At 44.4% G+C, this 25,561-nt stretch overlaps 1 protein-coding gene across 1 annotated transcript; it reads right to left on the bottom strand.

The window, feature by feature from the left end:
- Window positions 1-2,163: 2,163 nt before the first annotated feature.
- On the bottom strand, window positions 2,164-25,561 carry CHRNB3 (cholinergic receptor nicotinic beta 3 subunit). The gene is made up of 6 exons (XM_068532000.1): window positions 25,510-25,561; window positions 15,573-15,724; window positions 14,538-14,582; window positions 5,604-5,713; window positions 4,485-5,367; window positions 2,164-2,298 (listed from the first exon to the last, which is right to left on the bottom strand). Exons 1-6 carry the CDS (start codon window positions 25,559-25,561, stop codon window positions 2,164-2,166), a joined length of 1,377 nt encoding a protein of 458 aa, XP_068388101.1.

Below are 25,561 nucleotides of genomic sequence, written 5' to 3'. Positions count from 1 at the left end.
GAGAAAATATAAAAGGTGATAAAGAAAGAGGGGAAGTGAAGGTGATTTAGCATCTTGTTTTGTTTAGAGGGTAGTGGGACAGGTGTTAATTCTCAAGACTGGTAAAAGAAGTTTGTATGTGCTTATTGATAAATCAGTAGAAAAGGGTGCATACCTTTCAAATCATTAGAGAAGAAGAAGGAACAGACAAATTCAGTCAAGGCTGAAAAGGAGCAAAATAAGAAAGAACAAGAAAACATTACACAGAAAACACAAACAAAATGGCATAAATAAGGCTAAACATATTGGTGGTAACAATTTATGTGAAAAGGTTAAATACTTAAATTGGGTTTTTAAAAGTCCCAGCTGCAAAGAGTTTATACGAAACATGCCTCGCACAAAATAATCCAGAGAAGGCTTGGATTTAGAACTGGGAAAGGAGAACAATTATTTCAAGCTAAAATCCAGGATTTGGCATCATCGAGAGAGAAGACTGTCAGCCTCTCCCCATGAGTCTCAGAGAGGGAGTCGGGGTGGGTGGGGGAATGAGGTGCTCCCAGAGGGCAGGGAGACACATGCAAACAGCATGGGAAGAGTCTTGGTGATGGTTTCTTTGGATCTGACACCAAAAGCAAAGGCAGTAAAAGCACAATAAACAAGTGGGACTACATCAAACTAAAAAACGACTGCACAGCAAAGGAAACCATCGGCATGAAAAGGTAAGCTATAGAATGGGAGAAAATATTTGCAAACCATATATTCGCTAAGAGGTTTCTATTCAAAATATGCAAGGAACTCATACAACTCAGTAGCAAAAAACCAAATAACTCAATTAAAAAATGGGCAAAGGATCTGAATAGATATGTTTCCAAGGAAGACAATCAGATGGCCAGCAGGTAGATGAAAAGGTGCTCAACACCAGGGGAATGCAAATCAAAACCACAATGAGGTATCACCTCATGCTTATTAGGATGGTTGTCATAAAAAAGACAAGAGATAACAGGTGCTGATGAGGGTGTGGAGGAAGGGACCCCTTGTGCACTGCTGGTGGGAATGGAAATTGGTGCAGCTACCATGGAAATCAGTATGGAGAATCCTCAAGAAATGAAAACTAGAACTACCATACGATCCAGCAATGCCACTTCTGGAAACGAAATAATTCTCTTGACGAGATATCTGTATCCCTATGTTCACTGCAGCATTATTTACAATACCCAAGACGTGGAAACAACTTAAGCGTCTGTCGATAGATAGATGGATAAAGAAAATGTGATATATATGCAGTGGAACATAATTCAGCCATAATGAATTCAGCCGAATATAATTCAGCCATTTGCTGACAGGACAGCAAATGTCCTGTCATTTGCGACAACATAGATGAACCCAGAGGACATGATGCTTAGTGAAATAAGCCAGACACAGAAAGACAAATACTCCATGATCTCTCTTATAAGTGGAATCTAAAAAAAAAGAAAAAGAAGTTGAACTCATAGAAACAGAGTAGAGAAGTGGTGGCCAGGAGACAGGGGGCGGGGAAATAGGGAGAGGTTGGTAAAAGGGTATACATTTTGGGTTATAACATGAATAAGGTCAGAGGATCTCATGTAAAACGTGACTACAGTTGATAACACTGCTTTGTATAATTGAAATTGGCTAAGAGAGTAGAACTTAAATGTTCTCAGAAAAAGAAGAAGAGAAGAATAAGAAGAAGGAGAAGGAGGAAGAGGAAAGAAACAGAATGGAAAGCCTGGAGAGTGCAGCTGAAATGGATTAGATTAGATGAAGGGACATAAAAAACCATTATCAGAGCATGTTCAGAATTTCAGTTTTCTAGGAAAAGACCTGGGTCTGCCCACACCTCCTCCTGGAACTCTTCATGGGCCACTGCCACAGTCCTAGTGTGGCTCGGCTCGTGACCTCAGACCTGGACACACGATTCCTCCCTGAATGTCTGCAGAAGCCAAGGCAGGGGTCTGAGGAGGGTCTGCCTGATGTAAACCCAACTCACTCTCACGGCAACCAAGGTTCAACCTCCCTGAGGATGACACAAGACGCCGTCTGCACTCGGGGCCTCCTGATAAGCACGTGCGCCTGGATGCTGTATACACGTGGGGGCTGGATGTCAGTTCTAGGGTGTAATTCTGTCTTTATGTGTGCGATTTAGATTGCTCTGGAGACTTGTTCCTAATGGTAACTGCGTAGCCACATCTTCAAAGCAGGGGCGAAAATCAGAACTGAGCCGGTGACAGACGCGATCAGAAAGAGCCAGAGGAAGACCCGGTCGAGAACTTGAGCTACGAACTTCCAGTCCTGCACCACCTGCAAAAGAGAAAAAGACGCCTCCCATTCAGGATGCTGGGCAGCTGTTCTGAATTCATTTCAAGGGACTTCAGGAAGAGTCCTATTCAGATTTACAGCCCTGCAGTTTTCCAAACGCACCTGACACATCCCCTGCAATATAGGCTTCCTGGGACCTCACTGGCGGTGCCCAAGAAAACAGCCCATAATTCAAGTTCATGGGAAAACACTTTCATCACCGGTGAGGATGTAAAATTGAAAGAACAGAATCATTGATGCGTTTGTAAACGTCACTGATTGACATGGGAAAAGCCTGATTTTTACCCAAATAAAAAGCCAGCATCTCTTACTGTGATGCTTCCTGATATGACATAGGAAATAAATCACAAATTTATAAACTAAGAATTTTTGTGGTCACTTGACTCAGGCCCTCTTTTCCTCCACTCCCCAGGTGGGTGGGGCTGCAATGGACACTCCCGGAGGAGATGACAGGAACTGGTGAGGGAGAGAGGAGACCAAGTCCCTCTGGAGGAAGGGAGGCTGGGGAGACTGGGCAGTGGCCAGTGAGGGCAAGGTCAGAGCAGGACAAGCTGCAGGGTCGGCGGGGGTCGGGGGGAGCCTCAGAGACGGGGCCAGCAATCTTTCAAGGGAAAATAAGTGTCCCATTTCCACTACGTGGGGATTTGGTAAAGATAGAACCAAGCAGGATGCCTGCCGTTCTAGAAGGAACATAGAAGCTGATGCAGAACTTGAATGTATTTTGTGCACATAGAGGTTTAGAAATAAAACCTTGGGGAAAACCACGAAGAAGACAGATGAAAATGTTAAAAGTTTCAAACTTAAGTGGGGGGTTATTAATGATGTGAATCATCTTAAATGTTTTGTATTTTCCAAATTCCCTATACTGATGATGTGTTATTTTCATAATTTTTAAAAAAGCTATTTAAATCTTTGTATTAGAATTTCTAAAAGGCACCAGGAACTATATTCAATATACTGTGATAAACCATAATGGAAAAGAATATGAAAAAGAATGTATATGTATGTATAACTGAGTCACTTTGCTGTACAGCAGAAATTAACACAACATTGTGAATCAACTATACTTCAATCAAAATAAAATTAAAAAAAGAATTTCTAAAACATATAAAGAAAGAAACAAACAAAAAACCCTTAAGGATAGCTGTGATGTTTTTTCTATAGCAGCATTTTCTCTAGTGCTGTTTAAAACATTTTTCAGTGGATGAAAAAAATGACAAATTGTAAGAGAGGAGAGATACTAGGCAGTGTCTACATGAAAAGTAGAGGATATTTCTAAAAAACCCTATTCTTTCATAAGTTTGTTTATGAGATCAGGATCTTGGCACTAAGTTTCACTGATTTTAGAGTAAAATAATTGAACCCTATAAACTGGTGTAAGTATTAACTCGTTTTAAGCAACAGACATGTTTTTGTGCTGAGTATTTATATGTCAAATAATATTTTCCTTCCACGGGGGAAGGACCATGTAGAGGAGGGAGGGAAGACGGGGAGAAGAAAGATGAGGATTGACATTTACTGACTGCTTACATAATCATGAGACCACGTGCGCTGGGCACACAGTGCATGTTTTATACTTGACGTCACTAATTCCTCACAATAACCCTTCAAGGGAGGTTTCAGAAAACTGAAGTTCAGGTTAAGTAGCTTTTCTCAAGTCATATGGAACATGGGTAGCATCTGCATGCAGGACCGTTTTGAGTCTGAAATCCACACCCTTGTCACATTTAAAAAATAAATCTGTTTAAATCTGTGAACTAAATATCTGTTGTTACACCATGTTTTTGTATAAATTTAAAAATTGATTCTTTCTGTTTTCTTTTTTCCAAATATGCTGAATAGAGATAAACGTCATCCCACTAAAAGTGAGAGATAAATGACCAGAGACCAGGATAACCAACTTAAAATGTAGAATTGAATTATTTTAGATAGAATTAAGGCTACTTATAAGAAATAGTGCTTAATCTATAGTTGCTCCTCTTTTGCTCATTCTGTTTTTGTGAACCTCTCCCTGAAAATCCATACTGAAGTCTCTATTTTGTGTCAGGGCTTGTTTTAAGTTTTATGTGTGTCAAGCAGAGAGCTAATAAGGTCACATTTTAAACAAGGACGCATTTGCTGTAAACAGATGTTAAAATCTCAGTCCTGGCTTGCGGCGGTCCCCTCACCTGACTGATGAAATGCTCTTTCTTCACGTGGCTGGAAATGTATCTGATGGAATCCGTAGCCTTTTCCAGGAAAGCGAGCAGAACTTTTTCTCCATCGCTAATCTGCTTTTGTTTCCTTTTTTCGAGGACTTTACCTCTCACTGCCCGTTTACTCTCCTCTTTATCCGGGAAAGAGTAGCCATCCACGTGGTCCTTCATGCAAAGTAATTTAGGGAGTTTTTGCAGAAATAGTCGCTTAACCCAGGGGGCCATGGGGTAGTAAGTGGAGGGAGATCTGTGGTGGACGTTGATGACAAACACGGTGACGATGATGGACAGAGTGACGAAGACCATGATGAACAGGAGGTACTCGCCAATGAGCGGGATGACCTTGGAGGAGGACGGGATGATTTCTTCAATCACCAGGAGAAACACTGTCAGGGAAACCAAGACGGAGGTGGATAAGGAGAGCTTCTCCCCCTCATCAGAAGGCAAGTAGAAGACAAGCACTGTCAGAAAGGACAGCCCCAGGCAGGGGATGATGAGGAAGAGGGTGTAGAACAGGGGCAGGCGGCGCAGCACGAAGGAGTAGGTGATGAACGGGTACCGGTACGCGCCGTCTCTCCTGCTCCCCGCCGTGCCCTTGGCTTTGAGGATCTCCCACTCTCCGTTGTCGAAGAAGTCTTTTCTGTCCACGTTCTCGTCTATCAGGACGAGGTCAACCATGGTCCCGTCGTAAGTCCAGGATCCGAACTTCATGGAGCAGTTCTGCCTGTCGAATGGGAAGAAGGTGACGTCCATGGTGCAGGAGCTTTTGTAGCTGGCGGGAGGCGTCCACACCACGGTCCCGTCGGATTTCACGATGGCCTTGGTCACGAGCGAGCCTTCGAACCGTCCGTCAGCGCTGTCGAAAAACGGTTCACCTGATGGTTAGTTGAACACATATTAACTGTTCTTTGTTTTTCCCACCGTCGTACTATTTTTATTTTATGACTTTCCTACCACAGGGTCAAACAATATTTCCAAAAGGAATAATTTTCTCGTTAAAGTTGTACCTTTCTCTTAATTATTTTGGCACAATCAGGCTTTTCTATTTCTCCTCCTAATCCGACCCGTGCACTTTTCTACTGTGATACTTACTTTTCAAAGAGAACTATGTCAGGCAGCCAGAGAGATTCTGACGGAACTTTAATTGAGTGAATTCCACCGTATTCATCTGGATTCCAGTGTAATTTGTGGTCTGTCCATTCCTGTGTGAAATTAATATACTGTAATTTTGTTCTGAAAATTCAAGGTATTAGAGTTTGGAATCTTCAAGTTTATGTTAATTTACTAATCCAGTGTTTTACTTTAAAAGGGAAATTCATCCACTTTAGACCTTATGACCCTATCCGTGACTCAGGGCAGGTCAAGATACAGTTCGAGCCAGCCTGGTCTTTGATGGTGCCCAGACTCTCACACCTGTCCAGTCTGGGATTTCCAAAATTGCCGTAACTACCTCACAATTTAGAGGCTCAGCAACAAACACCACTGATTCATGACCTATTTTTTCAGCCTATTTTCTCCTAAGCAACAAAAGAAAAGCAAAGATAGCTCTAACTCAGTTTATTCTAGGAGAGTTGGTCCAGTGATATTGTAATCTCATGATAATGGTATTGAGACAAATGATTCTGAATATCAATCAAGAGTCTTGGACAAAGATGCATGCAGCATGTTAATGGGAAACTTCCAGTATCTGCTGACTACTCTTGAGGACATTATAACTTTTACCCAATGAAAAAATATTTCCCAGGAATCTCCTTTTAAGTTCTAATCTGAATTTATTTTGTGAGTACCAAATCCAGTTTTAAATTATATTCCTAATGCTGTTAGCCTCCAGATGCTTGCATATTTTTCCTTGTAATAGAATGAAATCATTTAGCATGTTTTACAGGGGCTGGTGGATCCAGATTAACAAAACTGACCATTAATTGATTGAATTGTGAAGGACGATGTATGGATGACCCAGTTACAGCAGAAGTGGACTTAAAAAGATTTAGGATCTAGAATCTTATGAAATCTGACCTGAAAATTAATTATTCCCCTGTCTGTCATGTGGACAGTTGAGGAATGATACAGGAGAAGATTAAATGACATTTCAGGAAGTTGGTATGCCCAGTGTGAGGCTTCCTGGAGCCCAGTGATGCCAACTTTGTCATTAAAAAATCAGGAGTCAGCAGATAGATGATTCACTAGATGGTAAAATATTGAAATATGCATGATGCCTGGAAAAGGATGGAACTATACACACCAGATGAGACACCATCTCTCTTAGGCAATATTTGTGAGGCTTAATCCTTGAGAAACAAATTTAAAAAGATATGGGTCTTTAAAAAGCTACGCTCTAAAGGATTAAAAAAAATTGCATGACTACTTATGGAAAACCATGCATATGAAGACTGACAGTTTAAGAGCCCAAACTAATAAAGCATTTACCATGCTTACTTGGTACTCACAAGCTTCTCTCTTCCTTCCTCATCCTCTGCCCATTTTGAAAAGCAAATATAATTTCCTTCCTATGAATTATTTGTCTCCTGCTAAGGAGATTTCTACTACCGGCAGCAAGTCTGAATCCCAGAAATGCTGAAGGGAACTCAGAGCAGCATTTTTGGTTTGTTTTCACTTTTACATTTAAAATTTTTCCTTACAATAAAAGTCACTCTACAGTTCTACAGGCAAACAGTTGGATAATCACTAATGCCATCAAGATACCAGAATAGCTCTGTTGCCCCCGAATTTTCCTCGGGCTGCCCCTTTGTAATCAACCCCTTCCATATCCCCAGTCCCTGGCAACCACTGATCTATTTTCTGATCCTATAATTTTGCCTTTTCCAGAATGTCATATAATGGAATCATACAATAGGTAGCCATTCCATCCTGACTTCTTTTACTTATCAGAATACATTTTGGATTCTTCTAGGTTGTATTAGTAGTTTGTTCATTTTTATATTAGTGAGAAGTATTCCACTGTATGAATATACCACAATTCTTTTTATCCATTCACCAGGTAAAATATCTGGATTCTTTTCAGTTTTTAATGATTATAAATAAAGCCACTATAAACATTTTGTAGTTTTTTGGGTGAAAACCATTCCTTTTTTTCTCTTGGGTAAATACCTAGGAGTGGGATGGCTGGGTCATAGAGTAAGTGTACGTTTAACTTAATATGGTACATACTGGAGAGGCTGAATCATTTGGCATTCCCACTAGCAACGCATGAGCATTCCAGCTGTTTGGCACCATCTCCAGTACTGGGTATTGTCACATTTAAATGTTTAACTATATTATAATAGTTGTAAAGTAGTATCTCATTATGGTTTTTACTATGCATTTTCCTAATGACTAAATGATGTTGAGCATTTCTTCCTGTGCTTACTTGCCATCCACACATTTTATTTGGTGAAGTGGTTGTTAAATCTTTTGCACATTTTTAAAATGGGTTGTCTGTTTCCTTCTTACTGAGTTTTTAGTTCTTTATATATATATGGAAAGTACATTTCTATATATAAAAATAGATCCCGAGCAGGGAGCGAGCTGCAGGCCCACAGGCGATGAGCCCCGGGGACGGACGTGCACTCGGGCAGACTGGCTGGAGCTGGGCTCTTACACTCTGGCTCCGTCTTTAAAAATCAGTGTTAAGCGAGCACAGTCAGTGAGTCCAAACCCACAGTTCCTCCGCTTGGAACCTAAAGATCTGGAAATCAAACTGCCTGCTTCTGTAATTCAGTCTTCTCTCTTCTACAGGCACTGCCCGTCTTTACCGAAGCCCGGCTCTACAGCCAAGGAGGAAGGTGGGGAGCTCACATTCTGGGGGCACGTCCCAGCAAACGCACACCGGCCATACAGACTGTGCTCAGGAAAGTGGGCCAAGCCCCAGAGGGAGAGGCTGTTCAGTCAGAAAGATTTGTCTCGCTCACCGGACAGCAAGATGAACAGCTGTGGCCAGAGGCAGCACAGAGACAGTGCTTCAGGAGGCTCACAATTTGGGGGGAATTAATTCATTCCACAAATATGCGAGGCTTATACCAGCACTGCGCAGGGCCGCCTTGCCCTCCTAGCCTGGGGCCGTCTCAGACAAGAACGAGTAAACTAACCGGCAAACCATCACCACACCCTGTGGTCACTGCCATGAAGGGCGCGGTTCGGGTGTAAAGATGCAGGACGGTGAGTGGACAGGGAAGGAGGTTCGGATTTGACGACATCGCAGCTGAAGCAGAGGGTAGGAAGGGGCAGTGGGTGCTGTGGAGGGCAGCTCAGCCGTGGCCGTTGTTCCAGGATGAACAGCAGACGTGAGTGGATGGATGAATGAGGGACACGTCTCAGTCCTCGAGGAGGATATAAAGACAGCTCCAGTGGATTCAGGGTGTGTTCTTGACCAGTAAAGGAAAAGGGGCAGGTGGGACTTGAGGTCATTGCCGCTTACTTGGGGGTACCCGAGAGAGAGAGAGAAAGAGAGAGGCAGCCCTGAATTAGAGTTCCACCCCTGCACTGTTCTTTACTAGCTGTGCTCCTCTGCGGGGTTAAGGGAGACATTCCTCACCATCTTGGGGTCCTTCTGATGCTAGACCTGGGGAATCAGAGATGCTCTCCCCCCCGACGTGCCCATCAGAGCGGCTCACAGAATTCCCAGCAGGTTGTGGTCCACCATGATGCTGGCTGAGCCCCACACCCCAGGGCCACTGCTCGTCTTGGGGTCAGCTGGGTCAAGGTGAGGATTCAGAGCCCAAATCCCGGGTCCTGCTCTCTAAGGAGCTGTGAGGCTTTCTGGTCCCTTCCCTGCTCTCTCTGAAACCGTGGAGGCGTTTGGAGATTGAGCTCCTGTCTCTGCCTTCTTAAAGCAGTAGATTAGAAACAATATCCAGTGTTCACAGAGCATGTCCTGGCCAAGATTCCCAAAGCCCTGTACAAACATCAGCTTCACTTTGCATCAGTCCCGGGCTTGAGAGCTTGTTATCATAGGAAACAGGGGAGCGCAGGGTAGGCCAGGGCCAAATACCAAAGTTAATCTCTGACTGAGAAAAAAAATGGAAACATACTCCCAGTCTAGCTCTCTTAATTCTGAAAAGTGCAACTTCAAATCCATATCGTATATATTCCCTTAAAACTGTATTTTCTTACATATATTACCTGAAATATCACCCATAAGTGTCGAGATATTACCAAATTTCATTTAAACCTAAATCATAAGATTTTTTAAAACTATAAGTCATGACTTTTTTATAATAAATAAATTCTCCTAATTATTCTTAATAATTAGAAAAAATATTATTATAACAATTAGTAATTCTTAATCCCAAGACCAAAAGATAGTAAGGAACAAATATTCCTTGCTGGTGATTGGCAACCTCTGGGACATCCTTGGGATCTTTAGTTATCTCAAAGTCAGGTGTGAAATTCCTAAAACTGAATTAATGTTGATTCACTTTAAAGACAGCAACATGACATATTATATGTCTTATATTCCCATAATATCTATGAGTTTTCAAGGCCAAGAAATGGGCTTTGTCATTAAGGATGAGAAAGCCTACAAAGGTGGCACCAGGAAATGACATTTATTGAGTCCCCACTACGTGCCAGACCATGTAGGAGTCACATTCATGCACACAATCCCATTCAACCTCCCAGTGACACTGTGAGCTAGGCATTGCCTCTATTTCCTAGATGAAGAGACTGAGGGTCAGAGAGGCGAAGTGACCTGCTCAAGCTTATACAGCGAGACTTTGGATTCCTGACTCACTCTGCTTGAATCCATGTGAATCAGAAGACCACACGGGTCTCCTCTGCTAAGGTCAGAGTGAGGCTGTAGAAAAGGAAGGAAAATAAGATGGTGAGGGAGGTCTGAGGTAAATTCCTAGACGTACAAGTGCCATTGCAGGTTGGGGAAGGCTTTGGGGACATGGCCCAGACCTTAAAGGCAAGGCCGTCCTTTCCTTGGGTTTGTTATGAAATAAACCAGCTTCTTGGTTTTCTGCTGCAAGCCAGCTGCAGGGATTCATCCAATGAGGTCTTCATCATGTTTCTGAACTTTTTGTTGATCTAAAACAGGAATCAGCTGTTGGAGAAACAACACCAGTCTAAGGTGTTGGCCTGGGCAGAGATTAAGGAAGACTTGTTTCCCCTGGGGTCGCCATGGGGCTAGGATAGCAGCCGGCTCTCAGCAACAGTGAATCTTACTGGTTCATTGGAGTATGCCTCCAGCGGTGCAGGCCCAGTGCCCTCCACCATCCCTGGCACGTAGTAGGTGCTCAGGAAGTGCTAGTTGAGTGAATATACTTGACATCTGTCGTCAGAGTGATTATTCACACGATAACATCTTGGCAAAGGGCTAACCCTCCTGTCATTAAAGAAGGGATAGTTTCATCTTCCATCCCCTTTTGGCTACCTACGGTGCAGTTTTCCTAACCTTGACAACGACGAAGCAGAATCTGAGCAGCTAGGGCAGTGAGTATTTCTCATGGAGTTTTAGTGAGTTAATAATCTATTTATGATTTATATGGTCTTGATTACTCTCTGGAAGTACGAAGGAGGAAGACAAATGAGTTTGCAAAATAAAATCAGTAACATAAAAATAGCTCCACGTAGAGGACTTTTTCAGGATGTCACTAAACTTGTGCTTGTAAAGGTCTGTGGTTGAGAGGATAGAAATGTCTAGATATATCAGACGAGAATGAAGGAAATAGAAGATACAGCAGAGGAATTGGGTAAACAAACAAACAAACAAAAAAACCAAGCGTCTCAGTTGCATATGCTATCAGGAGACATGCTTTTGGTCCAAGTAGGTAGAATTTTATTCCCTCTGTGGAAATGAACTAGGGAGCATTTTTCAGTGTCTGAGAGGGCAATGACAAAAGAGGAAGGTTTGGTCATTTTTGTCTTTATTTTGACTGAGGTAGACAGGGGTGATTGGAAAGAGTTTCCTGTAGGTTTGCTCTGGTGTGAGAGCTTTGGGAAGTCGTGTTATCGGGAAGCCTATTCAGGTGGTTCACAACTTCTCCACTTTTATGGCTTGTAGAACTTCTACTGATCCTGCAAGAGCCAGTTTAAATGTCTCCTCCCCTTGGAAGCCTTCCCTGATTTACTCCCTGTTTCATTGTCATTATTGTAATGACCCAGTTCCTTATGTATATACTTTCCTTATGGTGTTTATCATATTACAGTAGTTGTTTTTTACACAATTAACACCAGATCCTCTCCTTGAAGCAGGGCTGTTTTGTGCTCTGTACATCCAGGATCTAGCAGAGTGCCTGGCCCTTAGCAGCCTCTCAATAAACCCTGTGGAATGAATGGAAGATGGAGCGAACCCTAGCCTCATTCTGTCCCACATGTCTTTCTAGACCAACTCCATGAGACGTCCCAGAGGTTGAGGAATCGAAGCCTTAGAAGGCCAGGATTAGGAATCGGACTCTACAGGGACAGCCCTGAGAGGAGGGCCGGACGTCTCCCGTCAGCTGCCTCCAGTCTGAAGAAGAATATGTTTCTTTATACAAGCCAGGCTGCACCTAATAGTGTGTAACCCGAGGCAAGTCACTCCAGTCCTCCAATCCTCAGTCTTCTCATCTGCAAGGTGGGAATAATAACAGGCCTGTCCTAGGAGGTGGCTGTGAGAATTGAATGCATTCATTCCCGTGACACAAGCGGCAGAGTGACTGGGCACTTGGCAGGTGCTCAATAAATCTCAGTATTGTTGTTGGCTACTCTGAAACTGACGTCTGTGTAAAACTCTAATGGTAGTTTTTTTTAAACATCAATTTTTCTTCTTTTTATCATCCCTTTTCTTCTGTCCTTTCTTTTACTTTTTTAGTTTTAAAAAGCTTTAAAAAAAAGTATAAAAGTAACATTATGGTGGAGCTCCAATGCCTCCTCTTCCAGGCAGCCTTCCCTGCCTGCCACCTAGGCCATAGATTCTCCTTTCTTTTTTGTTGCCACATTGTTTGTGCCATAACATAGCCCTTACTGACTAATACCTATTGTGACATTCCCGCTCCAAATCCAATCTGTGTGAGTGGAATAGTTTCCTGATATTCTCGGTGGTTTCTCCCACTTTGGATCCTCCTCTAATTTAGAAACAAACCTTGATGTTTTGTGCGAAGCTGGATGTGCAGACAAGGCCCTAACTGGGGAAGGCTGGTTCCAGCCAGGTGAGGCAGACTCTTCAGTCTCTGGTAACGGGGGTAATGATACCTGCTCTGCTAATTCAGAGAGGTTGAGAAATGTAAATGGATAAGAGCCATGACAACCCATTGCAAATTAATGCAATGAAACCATGTTACTCTCGTTACTTCTATGACATGGGAACCAAAGTCCCCAGCTGGCTTTTCTAAGTGTCAGCTAGCAAGCCCCCACCTCCCCCTGGAGATTTCTCTTGCTCTGTTTTGGGTGTTGGGGGTTTTTAGGTGTTGGTTCTGTCTTGTCCTGGAGGCTCTCACCAGGCCACCGTGATTCTGGGGCATAGGTTTGCGAGAGGTCATTTCTAAAGTACAGCTAGAAACCAAGGAGCAGTGGTTTCTTCCCTTCGTGTCTGACATTGTTCTCTTTGGCTGAAATGACTCCTATTTCCAAAATCTCAAGAAAAGTGAGAAGTCCCTGCTATCTCAAAGGCCAAGGGTCCTGGACCACTGTTTTAAGTGTAAGAGCTTAACCTCAAGGAGCAGCTGGAGGAGGTGTGTGTGAATCAGTGAGAGTCTGTTCGTTTGTTTTATTTTTGCCAAATTCCCAAGCCTATTTACACTTTAACAGAAAAGTTTTTCTTCTCTTCCCTGAAAGCTCAAATACAGGACTTCTTACTGATTTTTATGAACTCAAAATACTTCCAAATTCCACTTCAGAAAGTGCAAAAGTGGGATAAGTTCTGAGGAATGAGATAGGTATATCGAAAAGTACATTTATTTAAATTGTATTTTTATATCTACATTCCTAGCTTATTATTTTCTCCTGGACATTTTTATTTGCAAGTAAAATAATATGCAGATCCATTTCATAACATGTTAACATACCTACCAAGAAAAGAATCAGAGAACTAGAAACTAGTAAAATTTATAATGATTATCCAACTCTGATCAAAGTTTTTGGGTGGGAGAAATTTGATGACACCAGATGAAGTCTAGGGAATCTCCTTACAGTCTCTTTTATCCATTGTTCCTTATAAACAAACTGTTAGCAGAAAGACCTGAACAAGTCTACTAAACCTGAATAGATAACTAATTCATTTCAACATAAACAAGTGAAAAATATTATGTTTGTACATTAAAATTAAGTGAGGTAATTAACATATCCCCACTGGGAAGATTTTAAATCTCTGGGAGATGAGGCAACATCCCGTAAAAAACCAAATAATTGCTAACAAAAATAAAAAGTAAGCAATTAAATCAACCTTCTCCCCTCCTATCAAGGAAGTGCCAATATTTTCTCCTTTACATGACATATGCAAACTTGGATGGTAATTATTTCCTGGCAACTCCAGAAAGAGCAGGAAACAGGCTATGGCCAAGCTAAGAGCTGAAAACCATTCACATGCTTTTCTAGTCATATCAGGAAAACGGAGATTCATTATTTTGACTTGGGCTTCACCTTGTTCTGAAGTTGGTGGTGAGTGGCCTCTGTCATTCCCTGTTTTCTGTTTCTAGGGAACAACATTAGGGGAAGAGTGATCCCAGGGAGGACCAGGGGGGAGGAGGGAGATTTTAACATCCCTGATTTTCTTATCCAGTTGTGGTAGCTTACATGGGGATAAGTTGCACCCTGGAACCTTTCCCCCCTTTCTCCAAGTAGCCCAGGGACCAGTGTCAGAGTCACCCTCCTACCTGCCCACTCCAGGAGCAAGAAGACAGAGCAAGGTGTGCCTACGGGCTTCCAGACTGACCTCTGACTCGTGCAGAAGAGAATACAAAAGAATAAACCCTTCCCCAAACTCTCCCAAATATCTCCCTGAAGAACTCAATATGCTCTTTAAAATCATTATTTCTCAACGGGAGCCTTTCTCAGTAGAAAGAACGGGAACAGTTAGGGGGGAGCTACAGGCCTGGGACTGACAGGTACCTGCTTGAGCCACACGTTTGTTGTCATCAGCTGATTCTTCTCATCCTAAGAGAATGAAAATTAAATTCAAATTAAGTGAAACCGTGTATTGGATTTTTTTTTTTTTGTCCGAGACTTCCTGAGTCTTACCTTTGAGGGGTCCAAAGTGAAAAGGATTCTCAACTGAAGAACAGTTAAATGGCATTGAGACCCTAAAGTATTATGCATATTTTGCTTAAAATGAAAAATAATAATTAGAGCAAGTAGTAGTTCACTGTGGTGATATTTATATAAAATTGCATAACCGAAGGCATGGTAAGGGTGTGAAGTAGAATGAAGTATTAGCTAAATGGGAGACGAGCTTTGCATGATTTTCTAGAAGGAATCCTGGGCATTGAGTCAGCTGGGGAGGACGCATGTGTGCACTTGTGGTGGGGTGGAGGATTTGGGCAATGGCGGAGGATTATTCTGTGACTTTGGGGGCCACGGCAGAATGATTCTGCAGAATCGGGGTTGTTGAAGTTCATGGATTTCCCCAGGGGCATCATGGCAGAAATGTGAGCCCAACAGGAAAATTAGTAGAGAATGTTAAGGTGTGGCGTGTCAGGGAAGGGTATGGGGTCCTGAGGGGATCCGGGAGGGGATGGGGTCACCCAGGCACTCACTCTGGTGCTGTCACCATCTGCTGTCCCTCCCTGCAAGCACCCCTGCCAGCCCTGGCTCAGCACCCCCTCTGCAGCCCTGCCCCTCACCCTGATGCTCACCTTGGTGGCTCCAGCAGAACTGCCAAGGGCGATGCCCTCCTAGCAGGCACATCCCCCCACCTCCCCCGGGGAAAAAGTCCCTCCTCCACCCCACCCACGCCCCGCCAACAGTGTTGCAATGAAAATGACATTCTCATTCTTTCCGCGGGTCATTTCTCTGGCTTCTTGGGGCAGGTTTTATTTTTAAAACTGAAATGGCAGACGTGGGGAAAGAAAACAAAATCAAATGTTAGCCTCGAGAATGGGTGAAGGAATGCATGTTCTTTGCAGCTGAGGGCCGAAGATTACTCACCACATCTACCAGCTGAGATATTTTCAACCCAAAATATACTTTTATGGTGTCATTAGAGTGTAATACAGGGCGAACCCATTTCTGGTAACCTTGGAATAAATGTCTGAGCAGCGCATCTTCTTCTTCGGCTATGGACCTGAATCCTGCGGCCGCTGTAAAACATGAGGGGACCCGAATTAACCAGGGAGGTGGGACGGCTGGGTCCACATTCTCCAGCCGGACATCGTGTATTTCTAAACAGCCTGATTCAGCAGAGGCAGGGTTGAGGCTACAAGGGCTCTCTGTAAACATTCTCCTTACCCACCCCAGCTCCCTCCCCAAACGCACCGCTCAAAGTAGACTCTCATTCTATTTCTTTAATGTTGTATCTGGATGAGGCGATGGATGGTCACTGAACTTATTGTGGTCATCCTTTCATGATGCATGGAAGTCACATCATTATGCTGTGCCTCCTAAACGTCCACAGGGCTATATGTCAATTACACCCCAATAAAACTGGAAGAAAAAAATAATTAAAAGTAGACTCTATACCTTACCCAGAGCTTTGCTTTCTTACCGGGCTTTCTCATCAAGAGGCCGACACCTTGACCCCAGAAGGATCATTCACAGCCACGTCTTGCCCCGTGACCCCCTCCTGACAGAGGCGGTCTCTGCCTGCTTGCACTGTCCATCGCTGCACCTGGTCTGGCCCCTTCACATCCCTCATCACAATTTGTCATGCATCTGTCCCTGTCTGTCCTCCCCTCGGGTTCCACGATGGCAGGCACAGTATCTGTGCTGTTTGATGATGTTCATCCAGCACCTAGCACAGTGTCCGGCCACAGCAGGAGCTCATTTGATGTCTACTTAATGAATGAACCAGTGAAGGGAGAGCCAGGCCATTTTCCATACGTTCAGTACATGTTCAAAGAACACCTACCGCATGCCCCGCAGGTTCCTTCCCTTCCTCCTGGGGAAGTCCTCCCTTACGGAGAGCTTCCCTGGCCAAGAACCAGGTTCTAACAACAACTCTTTTCCGCCCCAAGTGTACAAAAGCCCAAGAAACACCCTAATTTCAAGCTTTAACACTCAAGTTGAAGAAATGGTTTAGGAACGTGGTCTAGAGGTAAGTTTTGTTTCTTTTCAGTGCTATGCTATCCAATTTCAAACCAGAAAACTCTTTGTTGTTTTAAATATGGTCCCTTTTTTCCTCTGTCCAGCACTTTCTGAAATCCTACAATGACTCATTCTGCACCATCCGCTTTCCCATAGAAAACCTCTTCTTCCCACTGAGAGACGCATGTGGCTGGCAAGGTCACATGCAAGACACACCCGCACGTTTACCCAGTGAAAACACCGAGAGTCTTAGTGGGAAGAAAAGCAAAATCACACACATGCTCCACATGTGCATGAGACCTTCACTTTACTGGGGAGTCGTGATTCAAAATGTAATTCGGAATGCTCCTCCTGGGGTGAGCAGGGCGCGGATACGAGGGGCTGCGTGCTGTGGCTGTCCCCACCCTTTCTCTTCCGCTCTAGAAAGCTGGTGAAGATGAAGATGCTGAGGGGTGGTAGAGATGTAACCTTACGTCTGTGCTTATTGACTCAAAAGCCTAACGGTTCTCAAACCTCGACACGTCAACTACTCTTAGCCAGCAGAGAGGCATCAAGAAGCAGGTCAGTGGGTGGCAGCCAGGAGAGCCCTCTGCACAGGCCCTAAAGCCTTCCTGGAAATGTGGGCAGTGGGAGGATAGGGAATTGAAATTCCCCGAAGCCTTTGAGGGAAGAGGCTGAACTTCCCAAATTCCCTACCCACACCTGGGCTTAGCTTCCTAAGCAGCGCGGCAGCTCTGATGGCTTCCCAGCTCCTCCCGGGGTACCACCCTGATCTCAAACTCCATCATCTCCCTCTTGGATTCGTGTGCTGCCTCCTAATTGCTTCACTCTTGCCCCTTTTATAGTCCATTTTCCAGCAGCTAGACCATTGCTTAAAAGCAGAAGAAGATTATGTCAGTTTCCTGCTCAAACCCTCCCCATGGTTTCCCATCAAACTTAGAAAAACACCCCCAGTTCTTACTGTGGCCTCCCAGGCCCTAGAGGGTGCCCACCCTCCCCCAACCTGGCCTTGCCCCTCGTCCCCAGGCCTCAGCCCGTCTGCACTTTTCAGAACTTGCCCGGGAAGCTCCTGCCCTAGGAAGCCCACCCTCACCTCCTCACGGTGCCCTGCCTTGCTCACGTCTCCTCCTCAAGAGGTCACTGAGGTTACACCATCTAAGGATCCCTCCCCACACTGCGTATGCACTTCATATCCTGTACCTTTAAATGTGGGCACCTTATCCCGCATCGGAGCTCCTGACGGTGCTGTGTGCCCATCTGCTTGTCATCTGGCTCCCCTACAGCATGCCAGCTCTCAGGGCAGTGCCGGCACCATGGCTGCCGAGCTGGTAACAGCGCAGTTAGTTGGCATGTGTTTGCCGAGTAGCCTTGGAGAGTTTGGCCGGAGCTGGACCCCCCAGGAGAAGGAGAAGCAGCGGGGCCACGGCTGTCCTCCACGCCCGCCGCCCCCCTCCCTGTGCAGGCAGCGCCTCCCCTAAGGAGGAAAACGCTGTGTGCTGGGCTCCGCGCTGGGCCTGCAAGTACCTGCCCGCCAGCTACTCGGCCTTCTTCCCTGTACAGGTGCTAACTCCACTCAGGAGCCGTGGTGCCAGCTTCAACCCCCCCCTCGTGGCTCCCCTCCAGCCAGGACGCCGTGACCTTCCTCAATCCCTGCGTCCCAGCTCCGCCCGTGAGAGCAAGTCACTGAGGACAACATCTCATGATGGTAGAGGTACACCAGGAAGGCGGAGGACAACTGCATGATGTCTGAACCAGCACACACACGCCACACACACCACATACAACACACCACACACACCACACCACACACACACCACACACTACACACCACACACACACACCCCATACACATAGCACACACACACACCCCATACACATAACACACACACACCATACACATAACACACACACACCCCATACACATAACACACACACACACCATACACATAACACACACACACCCCATACACATAACACACACACACCATACACACTCACACACACACCATACACATAACACACACACCACACACACCACACCACACACACACCACACACTACACACCACACACACACACCCCATACATATAACACACACACACACACCATACACACACTCACACACACACCATACACATAACACACACACACACCACACACCACACACCACACACACACACCCCATACACATAACACACACACACCCCATACACACACTCACACACACCCCATACACACACTCACACACACACCACACACACCACATACAACACACACAGCACACACTACACACCCCATACACATAACACACACACACACACCATACACACACTCACACACACACCATACACACACTCACACACACACCATACATGTAACACACGCCACACCACACACACACTCACACACACACCATACACATAACACACACACACCCCATACACATAACACACACACCCCCCATACACATACACACACACCCCATACACACACTCACACACACACCATACACATAACACACCCACACACCACACACCACACACACACCACACACTACACACACATACACACACACACACCATACACACACACACACACCATACACATAACACACACACACCATACACACACTCACACACACACCATACACATAACACACACACACACACCATGGGCTTATTAGCTGGGACAGCCCTGCATTATCATAATTTTGGACATGTGAGAAGGATCCTAAGACTGCACCTCGGACCTTCCTTCCTGGCAGGATAACTTTACTGTCAGTTTGGAGGCAGTGGGAGTTGCATGTTGGGAAGGATCTCCTAAGACTATGACCTGACCTCCCCAGCCCCTGCCACTCCCAAAGCCACCCCCTCTGTGAGGACAGCTGGACCCTGCTCTTCACCAGCGTCCAGAGGGAAGTGAGCAGATCTGCTCTCAGAGACCTGTGTGTTTGTTTTGACCCTGTTGCCCATGTCAGAGGGTGAGCTGCCATCTGAGTCAAGGAGGCAAAGGCGTAGCTCTGTACTGGCTCTTACGGACTGGATGTGTGTCCCTTCAAATCCATACGTTGAAGCCCTAACCCCCAGTGTGACTGCATTTGGAGACAGGGCCTCAAAAGAGGCAATTAAGGTTCAACCAAGTCATCAGGGTGGGGCTCTAGTCCGATAGGATTGCAGACCTCATAAGAAGAGGAAGAGAAACCAGAGATCTCTCCCCAGGCAAGCACAGAGGAAAGGCCATGTGAGGACACAGCCAGGAGGCAGCAGTTTACAAGCCAGGAAGAGAGCCCTCACCAGAAACTGAGTTTGCTGGCACCTTGATCATGGACTTCTAACCTCCAGAACTGTGAGAAAATAAATTTCTGTTAAGTCACCCAGTCTGTGGTATTTTGTTATGGTGGCCTGAGCTGGCTAGTACAAATCTGCATTGCCCAAAACAGACCTTACCAAAAAAGAAAAGAAAAAGGCCAAAGGTTGAATGTTTTCTGCCTAGTATCTTCCCCAAAATAGAAGCTGAAGTCACTATTGGAGCAGATATAGAGACAGGCCCAAAACTGTTTCTGGTTTGTTCTTCTTGTAAAATAGAATGTTATGAGGAAGGGCAAGGGCTTCCATGTTGACTCTTTGAGGCTAAGGCCTCAGTAAACATTAGATGACTTTAAGTGAATGAGCGAATGAACGAATAAATGCACAAAAGGCTATAACGGCACTTTCTGTGCATGGGAGACCAGCTCACGGCTCCAGAGGATGTGGAACCACAGATGTTCTCAGGATTTCCAGGACAAGTAGTCTCTTAAGAAATAAATGGATTCCTCCTAAAATACGACACAAATGAACATATCTACAAAACAGAAACAGACTCACAGACATAGAGAACAGACTTGTGGTTGCCAAGGTGGGTGGGTAGGGGAGGGGTGGAGTGGGAGTTTGGGATTAGCAGATGCAAACTATGATATAGAGGATGGATAAACAACAAGGTCCTACTGTGTAGCACAGGGAACTATATTCAATATCCTGGGATAAACCATAATGGAAAAGAACATGAAAAAGAATATATACATGTATAACTGAATCACTTTGCTGGGCAGCAGAAATTAACACAACATTGTAAATCAACTATACTTCAGTAAAATTTTAAAAATACATTAAGAAAAAAGTGGATTCCTGAAAAGTTGTGCGTAAACCAAATTTTTGCAAATGGACTTCTATTTCAGCTTAATTAGACAAGACCACTATTCTAAGATACATCTCAGTGATTCATTGACAAGTCAGGAAACTGCTCTTGGAAGATGAGTGAGTCTCCCAGCCCCCTCTGCCATGGGGGTTTGAAGTCCCCAAAGTCAGCTTCCTAAGGGAGGGACGGGAGGACATTTGTACTCGTAAATAATTTCAGCATTAATTAAAGAGGAAGGAAAGAGAAATGGTAAAGACGTGAAGACAACAGAGCCAGAAGGGACTTTCATGGTGATGCGAGCCCCTCATTTTACGGGTGCAGACCCAGGGGACCTGCGAGGGGTCACCCAGCGAATGGGGGGGCGGGCTGGCCTTCTGAATCCCAAGCTGCCATCTTTCCACCGTCCCATGAAGTTCACTGAGGACTGAGGAGGCAAAAGACTGTTCCCTCCACCGTGGTCTTACTGCCACATGAAAACCACTCCCACAGTTCACGTCTGTGAGCACATACTGGCTGTTGCTGCTCTTTCTGCTGTTGTGCTGTCAGCACTGTATTCTCCAAACTGTTGCTTCAAGCTGTCTGTCGCGGGGAAGCATGGTGCTCTACAACCAGGTCCCGGGGAGTACTTGTTTGGTCAAGGGGACACACTCGGCCCTGCTGAGGGTGCTCTGTAATCGCCCACCCCGCCTCCTCGGAACCTCCCTCTGCTGCAGGTGGCACCTGGCAGGCTGCTTTGCTGCGGGGTTCGTTAGAGGGACTCTTGAACGGGCGCTGCTCTGGGGTCGCTCTCTGGGGAGGGGGACGTCCAGTGCTTTACAGTCACAGAGCAGAGCCCCCCTGCTTCAGACCAGACAGGGGTCTCCCCGCATTTCCCTGCAGCCCCTCCGCAAAACACACACACACACAACACACACACACACACACACACACACGACACACACTAGGTCTAACGCACATCTTCAGAGGATGTGTGCTGCCTGTTAGAGATGCTTTTCACCATCTCTTTTTTTTTTTTGAATAATAAGTTTGTTTTATTAGGAGATATATAACTCAAATAAGTAGCTTTTTCAAGATTGTAGATACCATCTCTTCTGGAAGCCCCTGGTTAACTGCTCTGGGACAAGATCAACTAGAGAAGCAGAATATAAAATTATTACCACTCACATGCATAGGGCACATATATTTTCACCATCTCTTTTGGTAAAAAAGGAATTTTCGTTTCTTCCTGAAACATCTTTCTCCCCCTTTCTTCTCTTCTCCCTACTTAATTTTTTAATCCTTTTTTGCTTCCGTGCTGCGCTGCTTGGGGGATCTTAGATCTCCAAAGAGGGATTGAACCAGCGCCCTCAGCAGTGAGAGCGCAGAGTCCTAACCACTGGACCACCAGGGCAGTCCCGTCCCTACTTAATCTTTGTCTCATTTTTCTTTGTCAAAATCTTTCCCTTGGGCAGACAAGCAGCCCCGCAGGCAGAGGGCAAGAAGAGGGAGAACCAGACAGCACATGTGGACAGATGGACAGACGGACAGACAGAGATGCAGCGCCCTGCCTGATTCCAGTGATTTCCTCCACGTGGAACCGGGCTGGGGCAGAGCTGCAGGAGGGTGAGCTGCTCTTGGCTCCGGACACCGAGTCTCCTGCCAAACTCATCACTCGTTAGAACGAGAGTCCAATGAATATTTATTCAACGTTGAGAGGCCCTGGACTCAGACCCAGAGACGAGAGGTCTGGTCCTGATTCCAGGCTGTGTGATCTCAAGCAAGACCTTTAACCTCTCCCAGTGAAAATAGGGAGCGGTGATGGGGAAGGTCCAGCCACTCACACGCCCAGCGCTTCTGGGCTCTTTACGTCCATGAGACAGCCATGAACGTGACCTCTTAATGCCAACATCTGCTGTTCCAAAGGTACACAGAGAGCTCAAGATCGAGATGCGCCCTTGATTCGAGAACAGCCCTTCACACCTGGCTGCAGCAGAGAAGGCATCCAGGTGACGGTGACCAAAGCTACCCCGGGACAAGACACTCCCTGGGAGGAGCTTAGGGCTCTCTCGACCCCAGTCAGTGGAATCACGACAGATCTGGATGGGGCGCCCAGAAACAGCTTGAGACAAATTTTTCTTTGGAACCCACGACTTGAGTTTCTGGTCTCTTTATTCTTCGTGCTCCTGTGTCCTTACCTTTCTTCAGGTGCTCAGACCCTCTGCTCTCTCCTCACCCCCATATCAACAACTGCTTTCAGCAAAATTTTGACAAACTCTCTTATACCAAAGTATAAATAATTGATAAAACTTAATAGATGATAAAAATACAATAAACTAGTGAATATAACAAAAAAGAAGCAGACTCACAGATATAGAGAACAAACTAGTGGTGACCAGTGGGGACAGGGGAGGGGTATCATGGGGTAGGGGATTAAGATGAACAAACTATTAGGTATAAAATAAGCTACGAGGATATATTGTATAACACGGGGAATATAGCCAACATTTTATAGTAGCTATAAATGGATTATAACCTTTAAAAATTGTGAATCACTATATTGTACACCTATAAGTTACATAATATTATAAAGCAACACTACTTCAATCAAAAAACTTAATGGATGAAACTTCCCATGATTATTTACGATTTTATTGAAAACAATACCATTGTTTATCCTCAGCTAGGAAAGAAGTAATTGAAGAATTTCAAACCTCAGCAAGTATGGTTGGGAGAGGCGTATTTTTTGTCTGACACCTTTTGGTATATTTGGGGTTTGCCTTTCATTATCATCACCTCGTCCAAAAAAAATCATACCACAAATAGCCTCTTCTGCCGACACGCAGAGCTAGTCCTCAGGGTGGACTCAAATAATAAATATTTCATGGCTTCCTGCTAGCATGAGAGTTTCTTAAAACAACCTTGTTTTATTCCTCCTTGCATCCCACATACTGGAACGATGACTACAATATGGTAGATCTTCAATAAATATTTTTTTGAATGAATAACACACGTCATCAGGTGGAAAGAGTGATGGGAAGATGAAGAAGACACAGTCCCTATTTCTGGGAGCAGACACAAAGCGTGGCCATGACAGTGATCCTGCCACCAAAACCAGAAATGCAGAGACGAGGGCTTGTCCCTTGTGATTCGAAAAAGGTAGTCTTGTGTAACAAAAAGAAACTATTTTCTTTACAATGAGTAGCAAAGTTAAAGAACTTAAGGAAAGGTGGTGCAGATCTAAAATTAGCAATAGACTCCAGTGGATCTAGAACTACTCACAAATTCCAGAGTTACTGCCGGTTACTACATGGATTTGTTATAGATCAGTGACGGATGTATACAGCTCAGTCTACATTCCCAAACTCTTGCAGCCCACACAGGAAGATGGGGACCAGGCCCTCCTCCGATTCCAACTTTCTGTGTAACTTACAATGCACAGAGGAGGGGGCAGAGGTGCACCAGAGGGTGGTTTCTCTGTGGGCAGAATGGTAGGAATCAATTCTTTCATAGGAAATAGGATGCTCTCGTAATTAAGGCAGAAAAACACCAGACATTAATTGTACAGAAACTGATTATTATTTTCATGATTAATTGCATGCTAAAATACACAGAAGTTGATTATTATTTTTATGATTGGCAAGTTGCACTTAAGACTTTGCAGAGAACAAATTTAGTGATATTTGAAAGTGGGTTTGCCACTCTCTGCACTTAGAAATGACTGTGTGTTTCTGAGCCCCAGGTACGTAGCAAAGGCTACATTTTTGAAGATATAATGACGTTCAGGTGTGTGTGCCTCACAGCCTTATGACTTTTAATTCCAGGATTTATTTCAGGACTTGGGCAAATCTATCTCAGTGCCTCTGGTTCTCTACCTGAAAATTACAATAATCAGATGTGGCAAAAATACTAGTGACAAATAAATACAAATTGCTAAAGGAATAACACTGTTTTCTCACCATCTGGCTCCTGGCTCTATATGGTTTCTGGTGTCATGGAAGAGCTTACTGTTCTTAAGTTACAGGAAAAGTGAAATGATTCCAAAACCCAGAAAACTGGCAGGAGACAATGACCATTTTCCCCTAAACTTTTCAGTTATTTTCCCCCTCTTTCCTTTTCACTCTCTCTCTCTCCTTTTAGTTGCCCTCATTCTTTATTAAGAATTCCTCTATTTTCTGGTGGATAATAGTCACAGAAAACTCACACAGGTTCATAGACATTTGATATATATTTCGTTTAATTCTGATGTACATACATACTGAATATACCTACATACACAAATTTATGAAAATATTTCTATGTCTACATGATATTTTGGATAATTATCTGCACACAGATATAGTGACTGTTCATAGATAGGATATTAAAATGTTGATATAGTCAATTCCTATGCTAAATATTTTAACAATTCTCTGAGTACCATTCAGTGCATTTGGTAAGATTTTCCCTGCTTTTATATCTTCGTACCAAGCTGATAACGATTCAAAAGGAATAACACAATAAATGACAAAAGTATAAACATTATGGAATTCATAGATATGATTCCTTTAGCAATATACAGATTTCATAGACTTACTCATCGGAGCCACATTTTAAAGGTTATCCTAAAGATACCTACACATTACATTTTGTAATTCTAACATTATCAGCACTAACGATGATCAAGTCTTCATTTGTTTTAGCTTGAGCTTACCTGAGCTGGTGACACTGAGGGCGCTGAGCACCGGGATGAAGTCTGCCAGCAT

This window comes from Eschrichtius robustus, chromosome 21 (assembly GCF_028021215.1).
Source record: "Eschrichtius robustus isolate mEscRob2 chromosome 21, mEscRob2.pri, whole genome shotgun sequence".
Lineage (NCBI taxonomy): Eukaryota > Metazoa > Chordata > Mammalia > Artiodactyla > Eschrichtiidae > Eschrichtius > Eschrichtius robustus.
The sequence above is the reverse complement of the archived record's forward strand: the minus strand, read 5'-3'. Positions and strand labels throughout refer to the sequence as shown.

Coding starts and splice junctions, on each gene's coding strand:
- CHRNB3 (XM_068532000.1), bottom strand. CDS start 25,561: ATGCTGGCAGACTTCATCCCGGTGCTCAGCGCCCTCAGTGTCACCAGC. Junction 5,714..14,537: donor CAAACGTGTGGCTCAAGCAG/GTACCTGTCAGT, acceptor AATTTCACACAG/GAATGGACAGACCACAAATT. Junction 2,299..4,484: donor AAGAGCATTTCATCAGTCAG/GTGAGGGGACCG, acceptor TCTCTTTTGCAG/GTGGTGCAGGACTGGAAGTT.